Source organism: Paroedura picta, chromosome 3, assembly GCF_049243985.1.
Source record: "Paroedura picta isolate Pp20150507F chromosome 3, Ppicta_v3.0, whole genome shotgun sequence".
NCBI lineage: Eukaryota > Metazoa > Chordata > Lepidosauria > Squamata > Gekkonidae > Paroedura > Paroedura picta.
The window spans coordinates 20,878,609-20,901,223 of NC_135371.1; the positions used below are offsets into that span (position 1 = coordinate 20,878,609).

Genomic DNA, 22,615 nt, shown 5'->3' on the forward strand with positions numbered 1-22,615 from the left:
CTGGACTTCACCTGATCCCCCTCCCTCCTCGCCAGTTCAGGAAAGGTAGTTCAGCTTCATGACCACTGCTCCGCTCCCTGCTCTGAGCTTCCCCAATCAAGTGCAGGAGGTTTTTTGTTTCAGTTTGGGGGGGAAGGACAGAGAAAGACCTGGGTTCAAATCGATCTGAATTCAGCAGGATTGACGGGGGGGGGGAGTAATCAACCCAGGTCAGGGTTAATGATTATTTTTCCCCACCTGGCAGTTGACAACCATATTGCATTTGTTTAAGAGAAAGGAAGAACAATCATTAGTTGTGAAGTTGCCTGCATAAGTGATCTACACTAAGCATACACCAGCGTGGTTTATAGGGGTAGGATATCAGATTAGGAGTTTGGGAGACCTAAACTTGAATCCCCCATGCCGCCATGAAGTTTGCTGGCTGACCTTGGGGGAAGGGTGGCTTACAAAACGTTCTAAATCAATTAACATTCTTAAATGTTCTACGCGCAGTGCACTAGTGCTCCTTTCATCCCTTAAAGATAGGCTGGTATTGTTGGGATTTACCTTAACATAGGTAGCCCTCAGCCTATGTTGCTATCTAAGGGTTAGAACAGTGATCTGGGGATTTCCATTTTCATTGCTGTTCACTTTTGAACCCACAATCTTCAAAGCTCACAGTCTCTGATGCACTTGTTAATTATCTACAAAGGAACAGGAGAATGTGCTCCCGTGGAGTGCGGGGATGTTCATTTTCATTTGGATTAATTTCAAGAATCGCACTCATTTGCACCCTGTTATTAACTCGTTTTTGTTTCAATCTGCAACTGCTTTCAATGGGAGAGGCATTTTGGCCCCTGGTCAGTCCAGGAGAAAGGACAAGAGGCATTAAAGAGGGAATAAGGATGCACGCAATCCCACCTAATCTCGACACAGCAGCTAAGGACAATAGAGAGAAAAACAAAACAATGCCCTGCACTTAGACTTCAGATTAGGCCTCTTAGCCATTAAGCTGTTCATGTCCAGTTCCAATTCATGCAAAAAAATGTGCCTTTATACAAGTAAGCATTAAGGCGTGAATTAATGATAGCTTTGGCCAAATCTTCAAGGTGGCAGTTAAATAGGGCAAGCTAGAAAAGCTATGAATAGGGCAATAGGGCTAAACTTTGATTAGCATGTAATGCAAAGGATGTGATGCTCTAGCACCCAAGTCTTGGGGGGGGGTGTTGATTTTGGAATGGTGATCCCCTGGTGGAGTTTTCAAGGCAAGAGACTTTAATAGGTGGTTTGCCATTGCTTTCCACTGCATCATAACCCTGGTATTCCTTGAGAGTCTCACATCCAAATACTACTCACGGCCAATCCTGTTTCGCTACCGAGGTCAGATGAGATCGGGCCAGCCTGGGCTATCCTGCCATGGGTTTCCTGGAAAGTACCCTGGTAACCATCCATTGCCACTCGGGACTTCCTGGGAACATCTACAACAGGGATAGTCAAACTGCGGCCCTCCAGATGTCCATGGACTACAAATCCCAGAAGCCCCTGCCAGCATTTGCTGGCAGGGGCTTCTGGGAATTGTGGTCCATGGACATCTGGAGGGCCGCAGTTTGATTACCCCTGATCTACAATGACCCACTGAGAAGGCAGTATTCCAGCGCAGTATGAGAGCAATAACCAAATAATTTACAACCCAGTTAGAAGGAGCCATGAAGGCCATCCAGTCCAACCCCCTCAGTGCAGGATCACCCTTAAGCATTCTTGATAAGTATCTGTCCAGCTGCTGTTAAAGGCTGCCAGTGAAGAGGAGCTCACCACCTCCTTGGGCAGCCCATTCCACTGCTGAACTATTATGACTATCGAAGGTAACCTCTATTATCAGCCATGCTATCATAGAGGCAGTAACCTCTTCTAAGCCAGTCCTCAAAGAGGCTGGCTGGTATCACCTTTCCCAATTTTGACTCTTCCACATCATTTACACTTTTCGTGCGAAAAGTGAGGCAGAGGTGTGAAAGGAAACAAATTGGGGAGTGTGAAAATGTCTCTGAACCATGATGGTATGCATTTATTAGACACCAAACCAAACCTAGTCAGTACCTTCATGTCCTTCTACTGATACTAGCAACAAGCACATCATTGTTGCAGCCAGAATAGCATATTCCAGTTGTTTGTTTTCAAGTGAAAAAACATAGACGCCCCAGAGGGGAAAGACAAGATCTCAATCCATGAGGTTCTGACTCACAGATAACTAAGTATGCTTACTGAATGTAGCTTGTTGGGTCAGTTGCCGTTATGTAATTTTGGCAGTGCTTGGCTTATGAACACAACCCTGAATATTTTATCAGAAAACAAGCCACCCTTTAAAAAAAGGAAACAATAATATTGTTATCCTCTGCTGCTCTCTCCTGGTGATCAAGCATCATTGCAGGATTGCAGCTCAGAAAAAGTATACACTGTTGCAGCCTTTCTCAATATTTTTACCATTGAGAAACCCCTGAAACATTCTTCAGGCTTCGAGAAACCCCAGAAGTGGCATGATCATGCAGAAGATGGTTGGGAAGCATACCTGTGGACATGCCCACCTGGGGCCCCTCCCCTTCCCATTCTCTCCAAGCCCATCATTGGCTGGGGGGGGGGGGTCAACATGTCCATGTATGGTTACATCACCTGATAAATATTTAACAAAATTTTAAAATATAATAAAAATCAAATAACTCTCAACAACAACAACAACAAAAGCCTGCACTATTGACTCTAATTGTAAACACTACAAACCGCCCCATCTGTCTATATTTGCTTGCACTATTGACTTAGGCAAAACTACACTGTAGAATCCTAGAATCCTAGAATCATAGAGTTGGAAGGGGCCGTACAGGCCATCTAGTCCAACCCCTGCTCAATGCAGGATCAGCCCAACCTCAATTGTTTCACACACACCCTGCATTAAGAGATGCAGGAGAGAGGAGTGATGATGACAAACTAACAACCTCTCTAAGTGAACAGGGATGGTCTCGGTCATTCTGGGGCCCTGGCAATAGTGCAGGATGGGGTCCCAGCACCACTGCCAGCCCACCACTGCCTTGTCACTCCATGCCCTGTCACTCCTGAGTACTAAACATGGAAGATTAAGTAGCCTGCCTGTCTTCCTTTGCCTCCTCCTTTGGGGACATGGGCCATGGGCAGCCACCCCTACCAGATGGGGGGCCCAGGACAGCTCCCCAGTTACTTCTTAGCCAATTGCTTTTTGATGCAAGATTCAGTCTCCAGGGTAGGATCTGATAATTCTCAGAATATTTCTTTATAGTCTTCATGGGAACTTGACTTGCGTGCCTCTTCCTGTGCAAAGCATGGAGAGGGGTTTACTTTAAAACAAAACCAGAGCACACAGGCAAAGGGGAGTAAACTAATTTCTCCCCCCCCCCAAAAAAAACATCCAAGATGCAGCCTTGTAAAGAATGAGTGGGAAGGAGATTCAGGGTTTAGCCTTTTTGTCTTCCAGTTGATAAAATCACATGAGACATGAACTGCCTTATACTGAATCAAACCATCGACCCATCAAGGTCAGTATTGTCTACTTAGACTGGCAGCTGCTCTCCAGATGTCTCAGGAAGAGGTCTTTGGTATCACCTACTGCCTGATCCTTTAAACTGGAGATACCAAGGATTGAACCTGGGACCTTCTGCATGCAACACAAGCACTCTTCCACTAAGCCACAGCTGCTCCCTATCCTCTGCACTGCTTCTGCATCACTCACATGCCTGTGGATTGTGAGCGTACTTCTGTATGCTGACCTTTTGAGGCATCATTTTAATTGGCTCTGAAATGCTCTTGCATTCTTTTGCGGTGGTGAAAAGTGCTGTCAAGTCAAGGCTGATTTATGGTGACCCCTCATGGGTTGTTCAAGGCAAGAGACATTCATTCTTTTATTGGTCTGTAATTTGGGAAGCTGGGGCGCTTTGGTGAAAGTCTATCCCAGTGGGTAGAAAGAGTTGCACCCCAAAATTTATATCCCCCCAAAACCAGGGGAAATCGTGACTGTGCTGGTTTCCTGACACAACTGACTTTAATTCCAGTATTGAAGATTCTCGTGCAAGATTTCAAAAATAACAAAGGGTCTGCACCCGTACCTGGCTTTGGAGGGGTGGGGTGGGTCAGGTTTGCATACCACTGCCTTATGATGGGCCTGGGAGAGTGAGGAAGATTTATTTCTGGCCTCAGCAGCAGGCCATTTGTTCTGATTCCAAATAAGCCTCTGAAAAGGAATTTACCAAGTCACGCTTAGCCCATCGTGTGAAATGTCCCACCTCCCAGAAAAAAAATATTACCACCAAATTGTAACAATCTTAAGCAGGGTTCTTTCACATCACCATGGGCCTCAACCAAGGAAAAATCCAAGTTCAGGACAAACATTCATTCCGTCACTGACAGGACAGCTGTAAAGATCCCGGATTAGGAATCTGCTTCAGTGGGAATGAGCCATGCACCGTAAACAGGGATGCCTTTTTGGTCCTCTTAAGAGCGACAGACGAAGAGCTTGTGGTGAAAATGCACAGCCAGCTCTGAAGAAAGCTGTCCAAGGAAAAGGAAAGGAGATTGAAAGGTGAGTCTACAGGTAGTTGCAGAGCTATGAGGGACTGCAGTAGCACCGTGAGATTTGAGGACTTTAGAGATCAGCAAGAGTTTTGGGGTGTACGCTTCCAAGGAAAAAAAAGCTCCCTTTGTCAGACACAGGCTTTCATCAGAGCTTTGACTCTCAAAAGCTTTATACTCAGAAAACTTGTCGGTTCAGATCTAGTAGTGATTCTAAACATCATTATGGATAAGTTGCAGAGCTATAGAATGTCATTAGAGAGACATGATGTTAGAGCCTTAAACGCCATCAGCAGGAGTTCAGGCTTAAGTTGGTTCATTTCTACTGATGATCAAATGAATTTTCCACATAATTCACTCGCTTTCAGTGTCAGTCTTAGAAACAAGAAACGTAAGGACACGATGAGGGGTTGCCCCCTTGTTTTCCATTAGTCCATCGGATCCAGCCCCATGCATAGCAATTCACAGCCTTTCTTTGCTCTACACCAGGGGTAGTCAAACTGCGGCCCTTCAGAGGTCCATGGACTACAATTCCCATGAGCCCCTGCCAGTGAAGGCTGGCAGGGACTCATGGGAATTGTAGTCCATGGGCCTCTGGAGGGCTGCAGTTTGACTACCCCTACTATACACCCTGAGTCCTTCATCAGGGTACTGTGCACGGGGCTTTGCCAATAAAGTTTGCCAATAAAGTTCATAGGGTTGCCAGGTCCCCTTTGGCAATCAGTGGAGGAAGGGGGAAAGGGTGGCCAGATTCAAGTGGGGAAACTCCTGAAGATTTGAAGATGGAGCCTGGGAGGACAAGGACCTCAGTGGGGTACAAGGCCACAGAGCCCACCCTCCAGAGCATGCATTGTGTCCAAGGGAACTGATCTCCATTGTCTGGAGGGGAGCTGTAATTCTAGGGGCTCCCTGTCCCACCTGGAGGCTGGCATCCCTACCCCTTTGTGACCTAGAGGATGCAGAGAAGAACAGATCCAGCGCCAAGAGCCTGAGCATAATAGGGAAGTGAAGCTTTGTGGGGATGTTTGCAATAAACTTTTTGGGTTGGCTGCTCTACTGTAATGCCCATTACCGATCCATTATGCTGATTCGTTTTCAGGTGGCAGCGGGCCACGCCTGCTAATGTCACAAAGCAGGGCATGCCAATACCTCCTGAGCCATCCTATAATGGCTCCGAATGCCTTGAGTACCACACTGCCAAGAAAAAGAGTTTTTTGAAACAGCTGAGGACAACGGTGAAGAAAATATTCCCCTTCTGTCAAAAGGCGAGCAAGAAACCTAAGCAGCAAGGCAATCAGCCGGCCAAGATGGCCAAGCCTAGAATGACTGCTGTTCCCAGAAAACACCGTCTCCTTCCAAGGACCATTAAAGAACTATCTCCTCCCAAAATGTTTCTAAAATTGAAAAGAAGAAAGCTGTCTCCAAATGGTAATTTGGCCACTGTACCAAATGTGTGCTTTTATTGGGAGGAGGGGGAATATATTATTTACATAGGAGCGCCCCAAATGCACCATTCTGGGTTTCAGATCCAGGGCTCTCATGCTTCAAAGGTTCAAAACTTGTGGCCCTACCTATTAAATTCTGAATGGCTGAATGTAGCCCTCTCCTTTTACTGGCATCTGAAATGGTTAAAAGGCATCCTGTTAAATGCATTGTGTGAAAAGGCCATCCTGTTAGCCTCTGCATGAAGTGTTGAAGAAGTATTATTCGAGTGATATATAACCTTGCTACGTGCCTTTTCACGGTTGGCTCCACCTCTTACGGCAGCCATTTTATGACTGGCTCCACCAACCCCTGTTGTAGGCTCTTCACATAGAGAGCAGTTTCAGGGAGGTGATAACACAGGATTGGGCATATGAGTGGGTTTTTCTTCTGAACCGTGATCCTCTTATGCATATGTACTGTGTAGGCTGCCTTGAGCATATGTGCGTCAAATATTAGATAGTATAAAGCAAACAAACAGTGCATATATGCAGGAAAGGAAAATCCCCCGTCCCCCAACTTCTACTTACTGCTTTCAGTGGATTTTGACATTCTTCTCCCTGCTGACTTCAATATTATCACTCTCGCAGAAAGTATCATCTTTCAAATAGAAAGATCTCAGCTCCTTTTGGTTCCGTCTCTCTCTCTTGGCATGTGTGTGTTACCCCCACTGCCTTTTAGGGGGTCAAAGCATTGTGTTCTGTTCCCCCATCTGCAGGCACTTGCCCCTTGCTTGCTTGCTTGTTTGCCACTGTCTTCTGAAGATATGTTTCCTTTTATGCTAGTGGAGGTTGCCTCTATCTCCTCTCACAATCTGAAGCACCTGAGTTCCAGAGAAAACTGTATATTCTCAGTTCATACAACTGCAAACCAGTGAAAAAATGATCTGATGATTCTGAGACATAAATGACTATTGTCAAACATTGGTTTTAAGATATCTTAAAGATCAGAGGCAGTTCAGTTTGCATGTTAAGTTTCCAAATGGCCATCCCTACTGGGTAGACAGGAAATATGTATTCTGGACTAGGTTATCTGGAATGAAAGAATGTGGTTTATATGTCTAGTAACAATTATTTGGACTTTTTTATTCTTCCTGTCATTGAAGGAGCAATTCAGTTGGATGTGAATTTTGTGGAAGAACATGCACAAAGCATAAGCAGAACAAACACAGTTGTGCAGGCAAGACGGATGACAAGACGCATATCAGTGGTTTCACTGCCCCCAGGGATCCGAAAGGTAATAGGATAAATTATAGGCAAATCTATAAAGGTAAAGGTAAAGGTATCCCCTGTGCAAGCACCGAGTCATGTCTGACCCTTGGGGTGACGCCCTCTAGCGTTTTCATGGCAGACTCAATATCTATATCTATAGGCAGGGCTAATTTCTGGGGAGAAACTTACAGGAACTGGATAACCTCCTGTTTGGAATAACTCATCCCAAAGGGAGTGCGGTACATTCTTGGGAAAATATTGATGGAACAAGACTAGAACTTAAAAGGTTGAGCAACACATTTTTATTACAATATATGTGCAGAAGAAAAATTGGTTCTTATATGCTGCCTTTCTCTACCAGGAGTCTCAAAGCGGCTTACATTCACCTTACCCTTCCTCTCCCCACAACAGACACCCTGTGAGGTAGGTGAGGCTGAGAGAGCCCTGCTATTACTGAAGAAGAAGAGTTGGTTCTTATATGCTGCTTTTCTCTACCGGGAGTCTCAGAGCGGCTTACAATCACCTTCCCTTTCCTCTCCCCACAACAGACACTCTGTGAGGTAGGTGAAGCTGAGAGAACCCTGATATTCCTACTCAGTCAGAACAGCTTTATCAGTGCTGTGGCAAATATGTCCTTGAATCATGCCCTAGATATCTTCAATCATTGTGCACTGGAGCAATTGGTCAAGAGGCAATTATTTTGTTTATTCAAATGTCTTTGCTACCTTTCTACCTGATCAGGGTCCGTAAGGCAGCATGCACTAAAAAAGTTTAAATATTTGCGCAATTAAAAACAAACAAACAAAAACACTTTGCTAAAATGTGGGGATTAGTGAGAAGAGTTTAAATGGACAATTAAGAGAGTCAATCTTTCCATGGTTTCTGGAAACTATTAAAAACGTTGCTGACTGGGGCCCAGATAAAATACATACCTTAAACAAAGAAGGGTACCTACAAGCCCCGAAGGATGTCTGCATAATGAACAACAACAGGGCGATAAAGCCATAAAAGGCAAAAAGGCCTATAATAGATTTCCCCTATCAAGGTAAACAGCAAGGAGCACAACTTCTGACACAGCAAATGTAAGACAACAATAAAGCAAGCAAAAAGAAGAAGAAGAAGAAGAAGAAGAAGAAGAAGAAGAAGAAGAAGAAGAAGAAGAACAAGAAGAACAAGAACAAGAAGAACAAGAAGAACAAGAACAAGAAGAACAACAAGAAGAAGAACAACAACTTTAGGAGCATATGGCCAAGAATATTGCTAAATAATAACCATTTCAGTTTTATCAGAAGTAGGAAAACAGCTAGGGAAGTCATTGGGCCTTGAGATGATAAAGAAATAAAGGGATTAGTTAAGAAAGATGGGCGGAGAATTTAAATGAATTCTTTACATCTGTTTTCTCAGTGAAAAATGAGAAATGCACATACTCACACTAGAGCCAGTGTTTGAGGGCAAGAGTGTCTGAAGAACTGAGTCAAACTGAGGTGAGTTCTGGAACTAGCTGGGCAAACTGGAAACCAGTAAGTCTGCAGATCCCGGTGTCTCATATCCAAAGGGTTGGGAAAAACTGAAATAAGAACTTGTTGATCTACTAACAAGCATACATAACTTTTCACCAAAATCATCCACTGTGCTAAATAACTGGAAAATAGCAAATGTTGCCCTCATTTCTTAAAAGCGCTCCAGAGGGGATCCAGGAAATTGTAGGCTAGTTGGCCTAATATCTGTCTCAGGAAAATTAGTAGAAAGTGTTATTAAAGATAGGATTATTAACCATATTGAGGGACAAAGAGAGCTAATGAAAATCGATATGACTTCAGCAAGGGGTAGTTCTGTCTCAGCTACCTCAAGGAGTTCTTTCAGCAGGTTAACAAGCATGTGGATAAGGGTGATCTGCTAGACATAATTCTCAGTCTTTGTCCATTCTTATGTGCTACAGATATTGTGATTTTTAAAAGGGATCTATGAATGGATCTCCCACTTTAAAAAAGAGTGAAAGCAGCCATAAGGGGAGGATCCTGACTCCTGTTTCACCTCAGGGCTGTGTTCCTTCTTTCCTTCCGGTATTGTTATCCCTCATTTGGATTATGTGCCTCACCATGACCCATTATGCACGGGGGGAATAACGGACATTCGGGGTGGAATGGCGGCAACTAAAATCACCGATAACTCATGGTGCTGGCTACAACCGGCCGCAGCTTCGGTGCATGCCTCTCAAAAATCCGTGTTAGCGAAACGTGGAAGAAAGCGCAGCTTCCGGGTGACCGGGGCGCAACAAGAAGCTGTGCCAGGATCACCGTGTGCATAATCGGTTACTCTGGGTTTTGCCGCCGTTGCGCCCCGTCCCATGCATAACTGGTGTGCTTCGCGTCTTCCCCCTCTGCATTTTCCATGTGACCCGAAATTGCCATTTCGGCGGCCATGCATAATGGACCCAGGTGACAAATAGCAGCAAATAGGACAGGGGTGAAATGCTGGATATCTACAGCAGCAAGTCCAAAGGTGAAGAGCCTGGATGTTAGAGATAAGCTAGGTGGGGGGGTGAGGGTTTACACAAAATGACTTTTAACCCCAAGTCTCATCTGGGTCTTAACACTTCTCTAGCAAAAAGACACTTCTTCATTTTAACAATGGTGAGATGGGGGGAGGCTGAAAACATTTTCTTTAGCTAATTTCCCCCTTTGAATCCTGGCAACATCTGTCTTATTGGCCTCAACTGGATCAGCTAGCTAAAACTGCTTTGAGCCCTTGCTTGGTGACCTCTAGTGCTCAGATTTATAAATGCTCAAAAATCAAAGAGCTATAAGGAAGCCCGAAGATCAAAATGAAACATAGCAAAAAGACAGCCGTTAAGTTCAGGAATCCCCCCCCCCCTTTGAGAAGCTGATTAATAAGAAAGTGAGGTAATAGTTTAGATGCCTTTTATCCAATTACAAGTAGGTCAGAGCTAGATTATTCATTATTTTAATGAAACTAGAGAAGACAGGCTCATGCTATGGTTTACTAAAAATGTTTTCGTCCTGCCTTTCTTACTTCATTTGGGCAAAACAGGCCATTAACAACGCTAATCAAGCCTGAGAGAAAATAGAATTGGAGTCATAACAGATTTATGTAGCACCAACAATCACTCAGTTTTTTCGTTCCACCCCCACTGCATGATGTTGTTTTAATGTCATCGTGTTTTGTAATTGGCTTATTGTAGGGCAGCCAACCTCTGGTTGGAAAATGCCTAGAGATTTAGGAGTGGATCCTTGGAGGGTAGAGTTTGGGGATGGGAGAGACCTCAGAGGATATAACGCCCCCCCCAAAGGATACCCCCCTTAAAAAAAAACATTCTCTACGGGATAAATTCTAATTCCAGGAAGTGTCCACCCCCACCTGGTGGTTAGCAAGCCTAGCCTTATTGATTGACCAAATATTTCTGTCACGCTTGCGATCCATCTTGAGCCAATAAGACAGGCAGACTATACATGAAAATAAATAAAATATGCTTCAAAGTTCTGTATAGTCTAAACAGTCTCACACTACCTGAGAAATTAGGCCAGGGTAGGGCTTTTCTTTCTTGTTTTCAGTGAATTGTCCTACAGGATCCAGATCCCAGAGCCAGTGTGGTATAAAGGTTAAATGCAGCGGACTCTGATCCGGAGAACTGAGTTTGATTCCCTCCCTCTCCACATGAAGCTAACTGGGTGACCTTGGGCCAGTCATAGTTCTCTCAGAACTTTCAGCCCCCCCTCACACACACACACACACACACACACAAACACGGTGCCTGTTGTGGGGAGAGGAAGGGAATGTGTGATTGTCTCCTTGGGGTAGAAAACAATGAGGTGTGAAACCCTTCAGATTTTTCTTCTGTTGTACAAGAATGAGCCTTGCTGGTGGTCAGACAACTAACTCTCTTTGAGCTTCACAAGAAGACGATATGAGCAACATTGGTTTTATGGTTTAAAAGTTGATTGAAGTGTTTACTTACACTGCTCCTTGGCGTTTTGTCACACACTGAAACATGCTAGAATAGTACATTAGTGATTTAAGATGGGAAGCAGAATGGAAACAGGGAAGATGATCAACAGAAGGCTAGGGGTACATTATATTGCAGCTAGTATCCAGACAAGTGATTCTGCAGGCAGAAGTATTTGCACCCACAAAGAGCAGTCTTCTTGTCTTCCCCCACTTGTGACAGCTTGAGATGTGCCCCCCCCCCATCCTGTTCCTGACAGTCTTTGCAGGATCAAGATTTGGGGGGTGGGCATTTCAGGCTGCCATGAACGATGGGCAGTGGGGAAATTGGGCTTTGTGGACAGAAATCCTTGCACCTATGGAAATGCTAGACTGGAGCAATCCCTAGTATGGATAAACATTGCCAGACTGCATGTGTTCAAGTCAACAGGGTGTGAAGGAAGGATCAGGAATGTGAAGAACAATGGTGCTATTACATGGACTACCTTAAGAAAGGAAGTTAGGTATATAAAATATATTATAAGGTCCTATGTAGATAGAATGAGGTAGGCTTTCTACTTTATTCATTTGTATATTGCAACGATACTTCTAATCTTTAGTATTTCTACTACAGTTGTTAGTTTGTTAATATGACTATACTTTAAATTAAATAGAAAAAAATGAAAAGAAAAGAAAGAGCTGCGTGTCCAGGATCTGATGGCATCAGGAGTATCTGAAAATTCTGTCTTTTACAAATTAGAACCTGGAATAGGTGATCAGAGAATGAGATTACAGTCAACTGTTATGATTTTCACCCTCTTGTCTTGCTCACAGCTTTTCAGAGGTCGGAACAGGCCGACACCACTGCCTTGTCTTGAGACTTTAATTTTCCTATTCAAAAGATGCCAAAGCAGTATGTTTTGTAGTATGTTTCCATTTAACAAATTAATACTTTTTACACATACCCGCACACACAATGCAAAAATGATTATCATCTGCTTCTTTTCACACTGTGACTATTGTCAAAAAACTGTTATCAAAATTCTACCTCTGAGGCTAGGACCAGTGGTCCTTCTGGCTGAAATGGAGCTCCTAGAAGCAGGAATCCAAAAATGCATAATAGCAGCAATTCCCATCAGTTGTTTTCCTTTCCCATCACAACAGTAGCGTCATCTTCCCCCTCTGCCCTTTCCCTGTGTTTGAACTGGAGCATCAGTGTTCATATGTACGCCCATTGCTCCTTTCATCCCTTGGCTGCACAATTCTTGTTTTTCGAGTGCTTAATTTAATCTGTGCTGCGCAACTCTTTCGCTAAACGCAGGAACATAAAGGTTAATACAATGCAGATGTCTTGTGGATTAGGAACTGCTCCCCCTCCTCCATTATACAACTACTTGACCTGTGAGAGAAAAGGTTAATAAACCCAAGCAGACTGTGGATTAGAAAGACAGGAGGGAGCTGGCAGGCCTGCGTCCTTTACTGCACTAGTATAAAACCAAATTTAAAAGCAGCTTTAAGTTTCATAACCATTCAATGTGCACGATACCTGCCAGACGAATTCTCCCCCCCCCCCCAACTATTTTGCAGTCCTGTGCAGAATTCTGTAGGGAAACTCCCTGCCAATTCTGTTTTTCCCAGATGATGCAGCCCTCTGCTGGTTGGACTCGAAATTTGGATTGTTTTTGTAAAGGTGACCTAAGATTCATAGTGCATCTTTTAAAAAAAATAAAAAATTGCAATCTCTCTTGTAGTACTAGTTTGTATACTTGTGTAGTACTCAGAGAATTCAACATTAGACTGCAAATTAAGCATTGACTCGCTGGATCTACCCAGAGGTCCATCTGCACATTTAGTAGCTTAGCAGATGCCCAGTAAATTTTCTAGTGGAGCCTGATCATATTGGCTGGCTGTCCCTTGTTGTTTACCCCCAGCATCTGATTATGTAATCATGCAGGTTTCAATTAAAGCTGGCACGAATAGTAACCTTTGTTGATCAAATGCTCATTTTCTTTTAAACATGAAAGTTCTGTTTCCTCTATGTTCATAAGCAAAATGCTCCATTCGTAACCATAAGTGCTTTTTGTATCTTTTCTGGTGTTCATAAAATTTTTAGCATGTGGACCATGATCCAGTGTAGCAGTAATCACTCTGAAGCTCGCAAATCACTTTAGGCTCCTTCACAAGCCCCTTGAAGCTCTTCTTCAAATTTTGGGTTTCAGGTTTGCTGTGTACTTTTAACAGCATGCCCAGGAGTAAGCATACCCCTGCTAGAAGTGATGCCGAGACCAGCAATGAAGAGTTTTAACCATATCTAATAGCAATATATTTAATGTGAATGTGTGAGTTTAGTGGGGCAATATCTTTTTGGTTGAGGACTGCAAATGTGGGCGTCTGCAAGCCACAAATCTGCAAGCCACGATCTAGTAGGTTTTATTGAGTGATTTGAGTTCTGTTCATAAATAAGCTGGGCTGTTTTTTTTTTTTAATAAGACAGAAAACCCCAAGTTTGAATAATGGAAAGTTTCTGAATGTTGCTTGTTGTTGTTGTGTTTACAGGTTTCGGATCGTCCAAAAAAGAAGACTTTCTCAGTTTTCAAAAAGAAGAAACAAAGTACGGCACCCGTGTGGTACCATTCAGACCTAACAGTAGGGAATCTTCAAATGCAGGTATCTTCAAGTGACACATTAATTTTATCATTCAAGACAGGTCCTTCAGTAGATTAGATTTCTTGAAATACAGCTCCAAGCCAGCTAAAAAAAGCCCATTCAACATAGATCCTTAGGGTGGTATTTTTAAAGCACATTCTTAGAATCTGGCTATAGTGGAATTTATGTCTTTACCATAGAGTTACAAGTATAAGAATTATTTCTCACCACTGGATGCAATCACCACCAGTCTATGCTGGAACATTCCAGTTAGTGATCAGGGTTGCTCTGAATTGTATGGGTTATCGATTGGTGTTCCTATCTTACAAATTCTGCCCTGCTATTTAAAAAGTCATTAATCTCGACTGGCCCCACCTTCAAAAAAATTAGTGTACACAATTGTTATATGTTAAGAGATTACATTGGTTTCTTGTCATATATTTCATGTTACAGATCTTTAAAGAATGGAATTTATCCCAGTTTAAAACAAGAGAGGGGAGAAAATTGCAATCCAGAAGAGAGGAGGAATCAAAAAGAGGGGGGGGGGCAGGGCAGGGGGAGAGACTATGTATAGATTTATCACAGCCAGTTACCAAAAAAAAAGCTAAAATTTATCATCCAAAAGCTTTACTCAAATTACAAATATTAAAATCTGAACACACAGCAAACTTCGGTTACATATATATATTAGTAGACATATCCCACCGCTTTCCGAAGACTCTTGGCAGCTTACACATAACCCCCCCCCCCCATAAAACCTCATTATACCCAGAGCTCTCGCACCTTCCCCTAATATACAAAACCATTCCAGTAAAATTACGCTTGCATACTAAGGGATGTCAGTTATAAGCATAATTTCTATAAGTAAATTCACAGACTGCATTAAATACATGTAAATCACGCAAAATCAAACATGTTTCAGCTGTGAGGCCTTCCTTGGCGTTTTAAATCTTTGCCATACAATTTACATACACTTTTTTGTTGAAATTACAAGTCTAACTATGTGATTTTTACTTAAAAGGTTTTATATACTAGTGGAAGGTACATATAAGATACATGTAACCAAAGACTGTTGTTTACCTCAGTTCAGCCATCACCTTTGGTAGATCCGTTGTCAATGTTCATGCAAACAGATGTGTGTGGCAGCAAGCCTATTGTGTCAGACGTACAAAATACAATGGCTCATCGTCCAAATCTTGAGGTCCACATGGCTCAGCTTTGAAAACTTGAGTTGGGGGGTTGGTTTTTCACTTTAATAATGGTGTTTAAACATATTTTGACTAAAAAGATATGTGAACTGTAGCCTATATATTCTAAACAAGTAATCTAACTACACAATTAAGGCATGCATACCTCGTTGCATAATTTTGACAGCCGCAACTGAAGTTTGTCTTCCAGATCTGAAATCTCCTTTTTAAGTCTGCAGTCACATTTGGAATTCTGGGAAGCATGACCCAGCCATGACCAATTGGCTCTGGGATGTAGGGGGGCGGGAGACAGCATGAGATGGCTGTCCTGGGGTGTGGGTCCATCATCAAATACAGAGAAGTTCCAAGCCAAGGGTCCTACCCTTCATTAGAATATAACAGTTCCTGTGTAGATGCTTCCTGCAGATAGAAGGGTGACTGATGCCTTGAAGCACCTACTGCTCCACAGTGCTGGTGGAAAGCCTAGCTCTTTGCTTTGGGAAAAAATATGCTTCAGGAAAGAAGGAAGTGGACAGAAGAAAACACATGGCACTAATGTTGGGGATCATTGACATATTTTTCCACTATCCAAGGCTGTACGGTTTGCCAATAGCAAAGCGACCTTCTATGCAGATTTTATGAGAAACTGGTAAGAATTTTACCGCTGAAAAGGGGCTTTTATAGTGAACTATATCCCTGCAACAATCTGTTGTGGCATGAGCTTCTGCAGATTGATGACAGCAAGCCGCCTCATCATTCAAATCGCAGCTATATCAGCCTTTTAATAACGGAATAAATGGTTATTTTTAATAAGACAAGGGCTCAGAAAACCACAAAACATCCTAAAATCCACATCATCATTCACATATAAAAATGAAGATGTGTCCATCCATTAACTGAGTACTAACACAAACAACCCCACAAGGGTCTTAATGACTTGTTTGAACCACAAGTATTCACCACACATCGTGTACGGGAGGGAATTAAGATGCCACTTAAAATAGGTTATATCTTTCACAAATAAACTATGAAATGTTTTGAGTTTGTCATGTTCAAAGGAAATGTGTGAGAGTAAAAAAAAAAAGAGCCCGCATTTTCCCAAACAACTTTATTTTCATTTCACTGTTTTCTAACATTCTTCAAAACCTTGCCTGACACTTATTTAAAACATTTGTTAGCTACCTTTCCAACCTGCTGAATTCTGCAGTTAACAATGAAAATGAACAATTATAAAAACGCACGTAAATGACCACTGTTTAAAATCTCAATTAGGAGTCCCGATAAATAAAACCTATTCAAATGCAGTCCGAAATAAAACTGTCATCATCTGCTACCTCTTGATGGTATGGGGGTCAGGTGCACCTCCCTGGAAAGGATGTTCCATAATTGCAGGTATTAGCATTGGGACTAAGCATCTCATCCAGATTCTAGAATACAAGTGGGGGCCTAAAATACTCAAGGGGGGTCCCATCTCCCCCACCCCTCCTTGCCAGCCCAGCATGTCCCCTGGGTTTTTCTGTGGCTGTCAAGCTCACCAACTTTCTCCCCCTGCTGTTGGCAACTTGCCAGGAGGATATCTAGGTAGGCTCTCTGAGGCTTCATTTCCCTCCTCCTTGCTCTCAGAGGCTCACCCAGAACCGCACTGTGCTCACTTGCTGAGGCTTCCTTGATCTTCTCTCAAGCCCAGTGCAACTCAGTTTGCACTGCTGTTAGTAGCACGCTCCTGGGCACCACTGCCGCCAAACCCAGCAGGGCTCAAGGCTTCTCCACAACTGCTGAATCCACCACAGCTCCCCTGTACTGCCAATGAATGCTGGAGGTAGGTGCATTCTCTGCACTTGTAGAAAACACTACTTTAATTTGGGGGGAATCCCCCTTCCCCTGTAGTGTTTCTTAAAGAAGAGTTTTTTGCAAACCTAGAAGGTGCTCCAAGTTTGCAAAAAATCGGTTTAACCTCCATATGGCCCCAATCTGCAGATTTAGCTGTTCACTGAAGCAGCCACAAGTGGTAGATAGTATATAGATTTTAGGATGTGAATGTCAGGATATACAAATCTGCTTATTTCATGCTTGATCATGACTTTTGATCTAGGTTCTGGTCCCGGGTTTCATTTACAGGGAACCCATGCTGGCTGTTTTTTACAGATACACAAGCAAGACACGTGCTTCCACTCTAACACATAAGCAGGGCTTACTACTTTCTCCTCTTCTCCACTTTATCTTCACAACAAACATGTGAAGTAAATCAGACTGATGTGTAACTGGCCTAACATAACAGAGCAAGTTTTCACATCATAGTAGTGATTTGACCGTGATTGTACCAGACCCTAGTCTGAAATGAACCACTACACAGCACTGGCCTTTGTGAGGTGGTGGCTGCTGAACGGCAGCAAGCAGCCCATCCTGGGTAAATCATCTGGTATCACATTGCCTCGTGGTTAATGGTGGATCTGACTGTGATGGGTCCTCCTTTAAAGGCCAAAACAGCCCTGGAATGGACCCTGCCTTCATCTTTCTCTAACAGAAATCAAGGCTTGAAGGCTAGCAATACCATTGTGTTGCCTAGTGAGCTCCACAATGACCACCAAAAATACATATTTTTTCTTAAACTGTTGATTTTATTGGGGGGGAGGGGTTAACCCTCCATTTCTTAAAACAGAATTTCATTTTTTTTCTGCAAACCTGAAGCTTAAAAAAAAACATTTGTAGCAATATCTGTTGTGCTTGCTTATGGCTGCAGTCTCCAGATATCTATAGATGAAGCCATCAGAAGAATTAGATACAGTAACAATCAGGATCCTGGCACAACTTATAGGAAGGCACCTCCTCCTCGCTTTGCCTGGCAGCTCCCATACCTTTTTCCGCCCTCTCACTCACCAACTGCTACCGCCTATCCCAATCTTCAGATTTACATAACTCATTTATGTCCTGCCTTCCAAATAGAGAGCCATAGCACTGTGTCATTCTCTTCTCCTCACAACAGCCCTGTAAGGTAGGTTACACTGTGAGTGACTGGCCCAATGTTACTATCCAAAGCAGAGTGGAGATTCAAACCTGGAACTTCTAATTCCAAGCCTAATACTATTATCAGTACAACATATTGACTTCCATGAGGTGGTGGCTGTTGAATAGTAGTGAGTAACCAAGTTTTTCTCTCAGTGCTGGGTGAGTCACATATCTCATGTGGTAGCCTTACGGTTCCTGCCAGGCCTAACCTGAATGACTCCTCTCTCCAGGGCAGCAGGGTGGGGTGCAGGGGTGGAGTAAGAGGCCAAAAGAGCCTGGAAAGGGCCCTGCCCCTTCCTCCTGTTGTTTACTGGCAGAAACCAAGGTTTGAAGGCTGGCATTATTGTTGTAGCTGCCTAGCAATCTCCACAATGGCCACTTGGGGGAGTTATTTCTTAAAGGTACAAGCACTGCTGCTATTCTTTTGGAGGTGTTATCCTCTCCATTTTTTTTTCTTGCTCAATTTTAATTAGAAATACCCAGTCCAAAACCAGATAGGGAATCTGGGACACTATTTAAGATCCGAGATATCTGAATGCATGCCCCTACTATCAGATATGCTGAGATTGTATCCTTTTGTAGTTTCACAGGTAGATGTGTCTTGCAACCATGTATTTTTTGGGCACCTTTTCCCGAATACTTGGAGCACTTCACATAATCTTGGTAATCCTTAAGAAGAAGAAGAGTTGGTTCTTATATGCCACTTCTCTCTACCCGAGGAGGCTCAAAGCAGCTTACAGTTGCCTTCCCTTCCTCTCCCCACAACAGACTCCCTGTGAGGTGGGTGAGGCTGAGAGAGCCCTGATATTACTGAAGAAGAAGAGTTGGTTCTTATATGCTGCTTTTCTCTATCTGAAGGAGTCTCAAAGTGTCTTACAGTCGCCTTCCCTTTCCTCTCCCCACGACACCCTGTGAGGTAGGTGGGGCTGAGAGAGCCCTGATATCACTGCTCAGTCAGAACAGCTTTATCAGTGCTGTGGCGAGCCCAAAGTCACCCAGCTGGCTGCATGTGGGGAAGTGCAGAATCGAACCCGGCTTGCCAGATTAGAAGTCCGCACTCCTAACCACTACACCAAACTCAATAAGGAAGGCTATTATTGTTTCCATATTATATTGGGTGGACTGATAGCATATTCCTCAAGGCACTCAAGAGTTCACCAAGCTGAGATTTGAACAAGGACGTACAGCTCACAGCTCATGTTCTTAATTACTGCCAGACGCTATTTGCAAGGACAGCATCTGTCACATAGAGCTTGCAGAGTAAACAATTTCGACATTTCACCACTATAGTGTTTCCCCCCCAGTAACTTTAGATGACTAAAGCCTTTCATCTTTCATTCAGATCAAATAAATTTGCTTTTCTTTTGCGATATGTCAAGTTTTTCTTTTAATACCTATTTCTCACTAGGTGGATAATCTCTTGGATAACATCAGTGAAAAATCCATACAATTACTGGCTCTGAGAAGCGCAGAGCTACAACAATGCGAATCTTTGGGAAACAAGATACTTCAGTCCTCTAAGCAGTTTCAAAGGGTTTCCTTAAGGACTACAAAGAAGCATAAACTTAAAAATATGTGTTTTCCATGTAGATGTTGTTGCTAACTCACATCTGGGACGGTAAAAATAGAAAGGATTTCAAGTGAGTGGTGTCTAAATTTCGGCGATAGTGGGTTGCTATTTCGCTGTCTCAGAAAGTGATGCTTGGAATCAAGGATATGCCTTTGCTGCTGACAGCAATTCAAATGGTTCTGAATGTAAGATTTTACTGTCTTTTAAAATCTGAAGTAAAAAAGAAAGACTTCGAAGGAAACGGAGCTTTGCCAGTGCATTGGAAGTGCTCCGCATGGAAAGTAACAATTAGACCAGGGGTAGTCAAACTGCGGCCCTCCAGATGTCCATGGACTACAATTCCCATGAGCCCCTGCCAGCATTCGCTGGCAGGGGCTCATGGGAATTGTAGTCCATGGACATCTGGAGGGCCGCAGTCTGACTACCCCTGAACTAGACCAAGGCTGTTCTTGATGGACAGATATTTCATGCATTACACTGCAATCCTAAACCAAATTACACCCTCTTAAACCCAATGAGTTAAACTGATTTAAGAAATTGACTTAGAATTCCAGAATACTCCAGCAATTCTACACTGTGAATCCAAACCCGAACAGCTTTTTACACAATTCTAACTACTGTATTATATAAAAATGTAAAAGCATACTTCAAACATGAGCACAAATTCACAAAAATTAACTGAAGAATATTTAGTTTCCCGTTGAAAAAAAAAAGTATCCATCCAATTTGGGAAGAAAAAATGTTGTTCCAGGCTTCTGAGTTAAATCCAAAGTCCATCTACTGTTTATCTGCCACCTCCATCGGATTGTCTGAGGATTCTTCCGCTTCTGAAAGCTTTTCATCATCTAAAACAGTGTGTTCGTTATTTAGAATATTCAGATAATTGATTTTTTAAATGTACAATGTTAAAATATTTGTTATTTGATAAGAACTGCCACTTTACCTCATAAGAACTACTGCTGGTCATTATATAAAGGTAAAGGTATCCCCCTGTGCAAGCACCGGGTCATGTCTGACCCTTGGGGTGACGCCCTCCAGCGTTTTCATGGCAGACTCAATACGGGGTGGTTTGCCAGTGCCTTCCCCAGTCATTACCATTTACCCCCCAGCAGCAAGCTGGGTACTCATTTTACCGACCTCGGAAGGATGGAAGGCTGAGTCAACCCTTAGCCGGCTGCTGGGATTGAACTCCCAGCCTCATGGGAAGAGCTTTCAGACTGCATGTTTGCTGCCTTACCACTCTGCGCCATAAGTAAATACAAATACAGTTGTTTCATTGTGTAAAATATTCAGATGTTTCAGATCACTTTAAGAGCTAATTCATAATGACTTAGATCCTATGCTATGTAAGTTCTCCCTGCTGCAACCTGGGAGTCAGTAGGCTTCCAGGAACAGTACAGGGGTGTAATAGGAGTTACATGGGTGATTTGTAATTGGTGAAGATCACACTCTGCCTTGAGGTAGAAGTACCTTTTGTCACCAGAAACCTTAGTTAGGAAACAAGTTAGTGACTCCACAGCAGATATGTAGCAAAGTTTTCAATGGCAGTTAGACTAGCAAATGGTATAATTTCCACATTGATGTAAATGTACCTAAATCAGCATTTCCTACAGAGGTTTTGTGATAAAAATGAGGAAAAGTAATCGGTATACATGTTTTTAAATCTTAAGTTTCAATTATTTCAGGCATTAATTATTTAATCTGAAGAACGAATATATACCTCAATATGACGAATGCCTGGGACTACATTGTATGTGTCTTCCTTGCAATATGTCTAGACAGACATTAGCATTATTTGCCAAAAAGTGGCCATTTTGCTTCAAATTTAGAACAGAAGATCGCAGCAGATATTGCTAGCCCTGTGATTTCTCTAAATGTAAAAACTGAAATGCATATTTCTCTAAGTATTTGAAAGGTTGTCACTTAAAGGAGGGCAGGGAGTGGCTCCTGTTGGCAGCAGAGGGTAGGACCCACAGTAATCGGTTTAAATTACATGTGGACCATACTGGCTAGATATCAGGAAAAAGATTTTCAGAGTAGTTCAGCAGTGGAATTGGTTGCCTAAGGAGGTGGTTTGCTCCCCCTCACTGGCGGTCTTTAAGCAGTGGATGGACAGATACTTATCATGGATGCCTTAGGCTGATCCTGCATTGAGCAAGGAGTTGGACTAGATGGCCTGTATAGCCCCTTCCAACCCTATGCTTCTGGCATAATATAAATATGTCAGATATCCCCAAATGCTACAGATTTCCTTAAGACTCTGGGTTTGATGAAAAGGTATTTTCAACTTGCACAAGGGCTCCAATTTCTGATTCCCACAACTTCTGATACCACAGTGCTTGCCACTACTGCGATTTCCCCCTACCTCCAGGAGACACTGCCCTAAGATGAGGAAGGTGGAAAGCCCAGTTCCACAAATAGAACTCTGCTTGCAGATTGTGAGTTCTCACCTTGCTTCTATAGGAAAGCGAGATATGTCTAAATATGTAAATTGAACAACTTACTTTCCAGTGTCTGCTGAAGTTCATGGATGGTGCTCAAAAGGACATGAAATTGCTTTCGTCTCAGCTCCAACTGAAACAAAAGAAGAAAAGAATACTGAAGTATAGGAACCCTTTCCCTGAACTTTCCTCTCTGACATTCCGCTGAATTCTCATATAACTAAAGATAAGTCTCATAGCATCTTAAAGGCTAACACATTTTTATTCTATCATAAGCTTTTCTGGGCTACAGTCCACTTTTTGAGATGCAACTGGACTCAAGACTATGAACACTTGTTATAGAAAAATGTTACTCTTTAAGATACCGTAAGAGTCCTGTTAATCTGGTGCACTGAAAGCAAACATGGCTATTCCCTGGCTCTAAATACATATAAGCATCCCGTAACAGAATGAGACAGAAAAATCACATACTTACTTTATCTTCAACATTTTCTTTGATGTGAGAAAGATGCTGAAGTTCTTTTCCTAGAGCTTCTAACTGCCTGAAAACAAATTCAATTTCTT

General features: G+C 42.8%; 2 protein-coding genes across 6 annotated transcripts in view; one reads left to right on the forward strand and one right to left on the reverse strand.

Annotated features, from left to right (window-relative positions):
• Positions 1-19,643, forward strand: C3H3orf49 (chromosome 3 C3orf49 homolog). The gene is made up of 6 exons (XM_077324228.1): positions 1-45; positions 4,405-4,576; positions 5,666-5,994; positions 7,154-7,284; positions 13,758-13,868; positions 19,449-19,643. The coding sequence occupies exons 2-6, from the start codon at positions 4,455-4,457 to the stop codon at positions 19,641-19,643; spliced, it is 888 nt and encodes a 295-aa protein (XP_077180343.1). The 5' UTR covers positions 1-45; positions 4,405-4,454.
• The window catches only part of THOC7 (THO complex subunit 7), a 21,586-nt gene continuing 15,098 nt past the window's right edge, over positions 16,128-22,615 (reverse strand). For all 5 annotated transcript variants that reach the window (XM_077325057.1, XM_077325052.1, XM_077325056.1 and 2 more), the window contains 3 exons: positions 22,527-22,593; positions 22,115-22,184; positions 16,128-20,455 (listed from right to left, as the gene is read on the reverse strand). In XM_077325057.1, the coding sequence (XP_077181172.1) occupies positions 20,388-20,455; positions 22,115-22,184; positions 22,527-22,593 (205 nt within the window). In that variant the 3' untranslated portion in view covers positions 16,128-20,387. The remainder of the gene's footprint in view (positions 20,456-22,114; positions 22,185-22,526; positions 22,594-22,615) is intronic.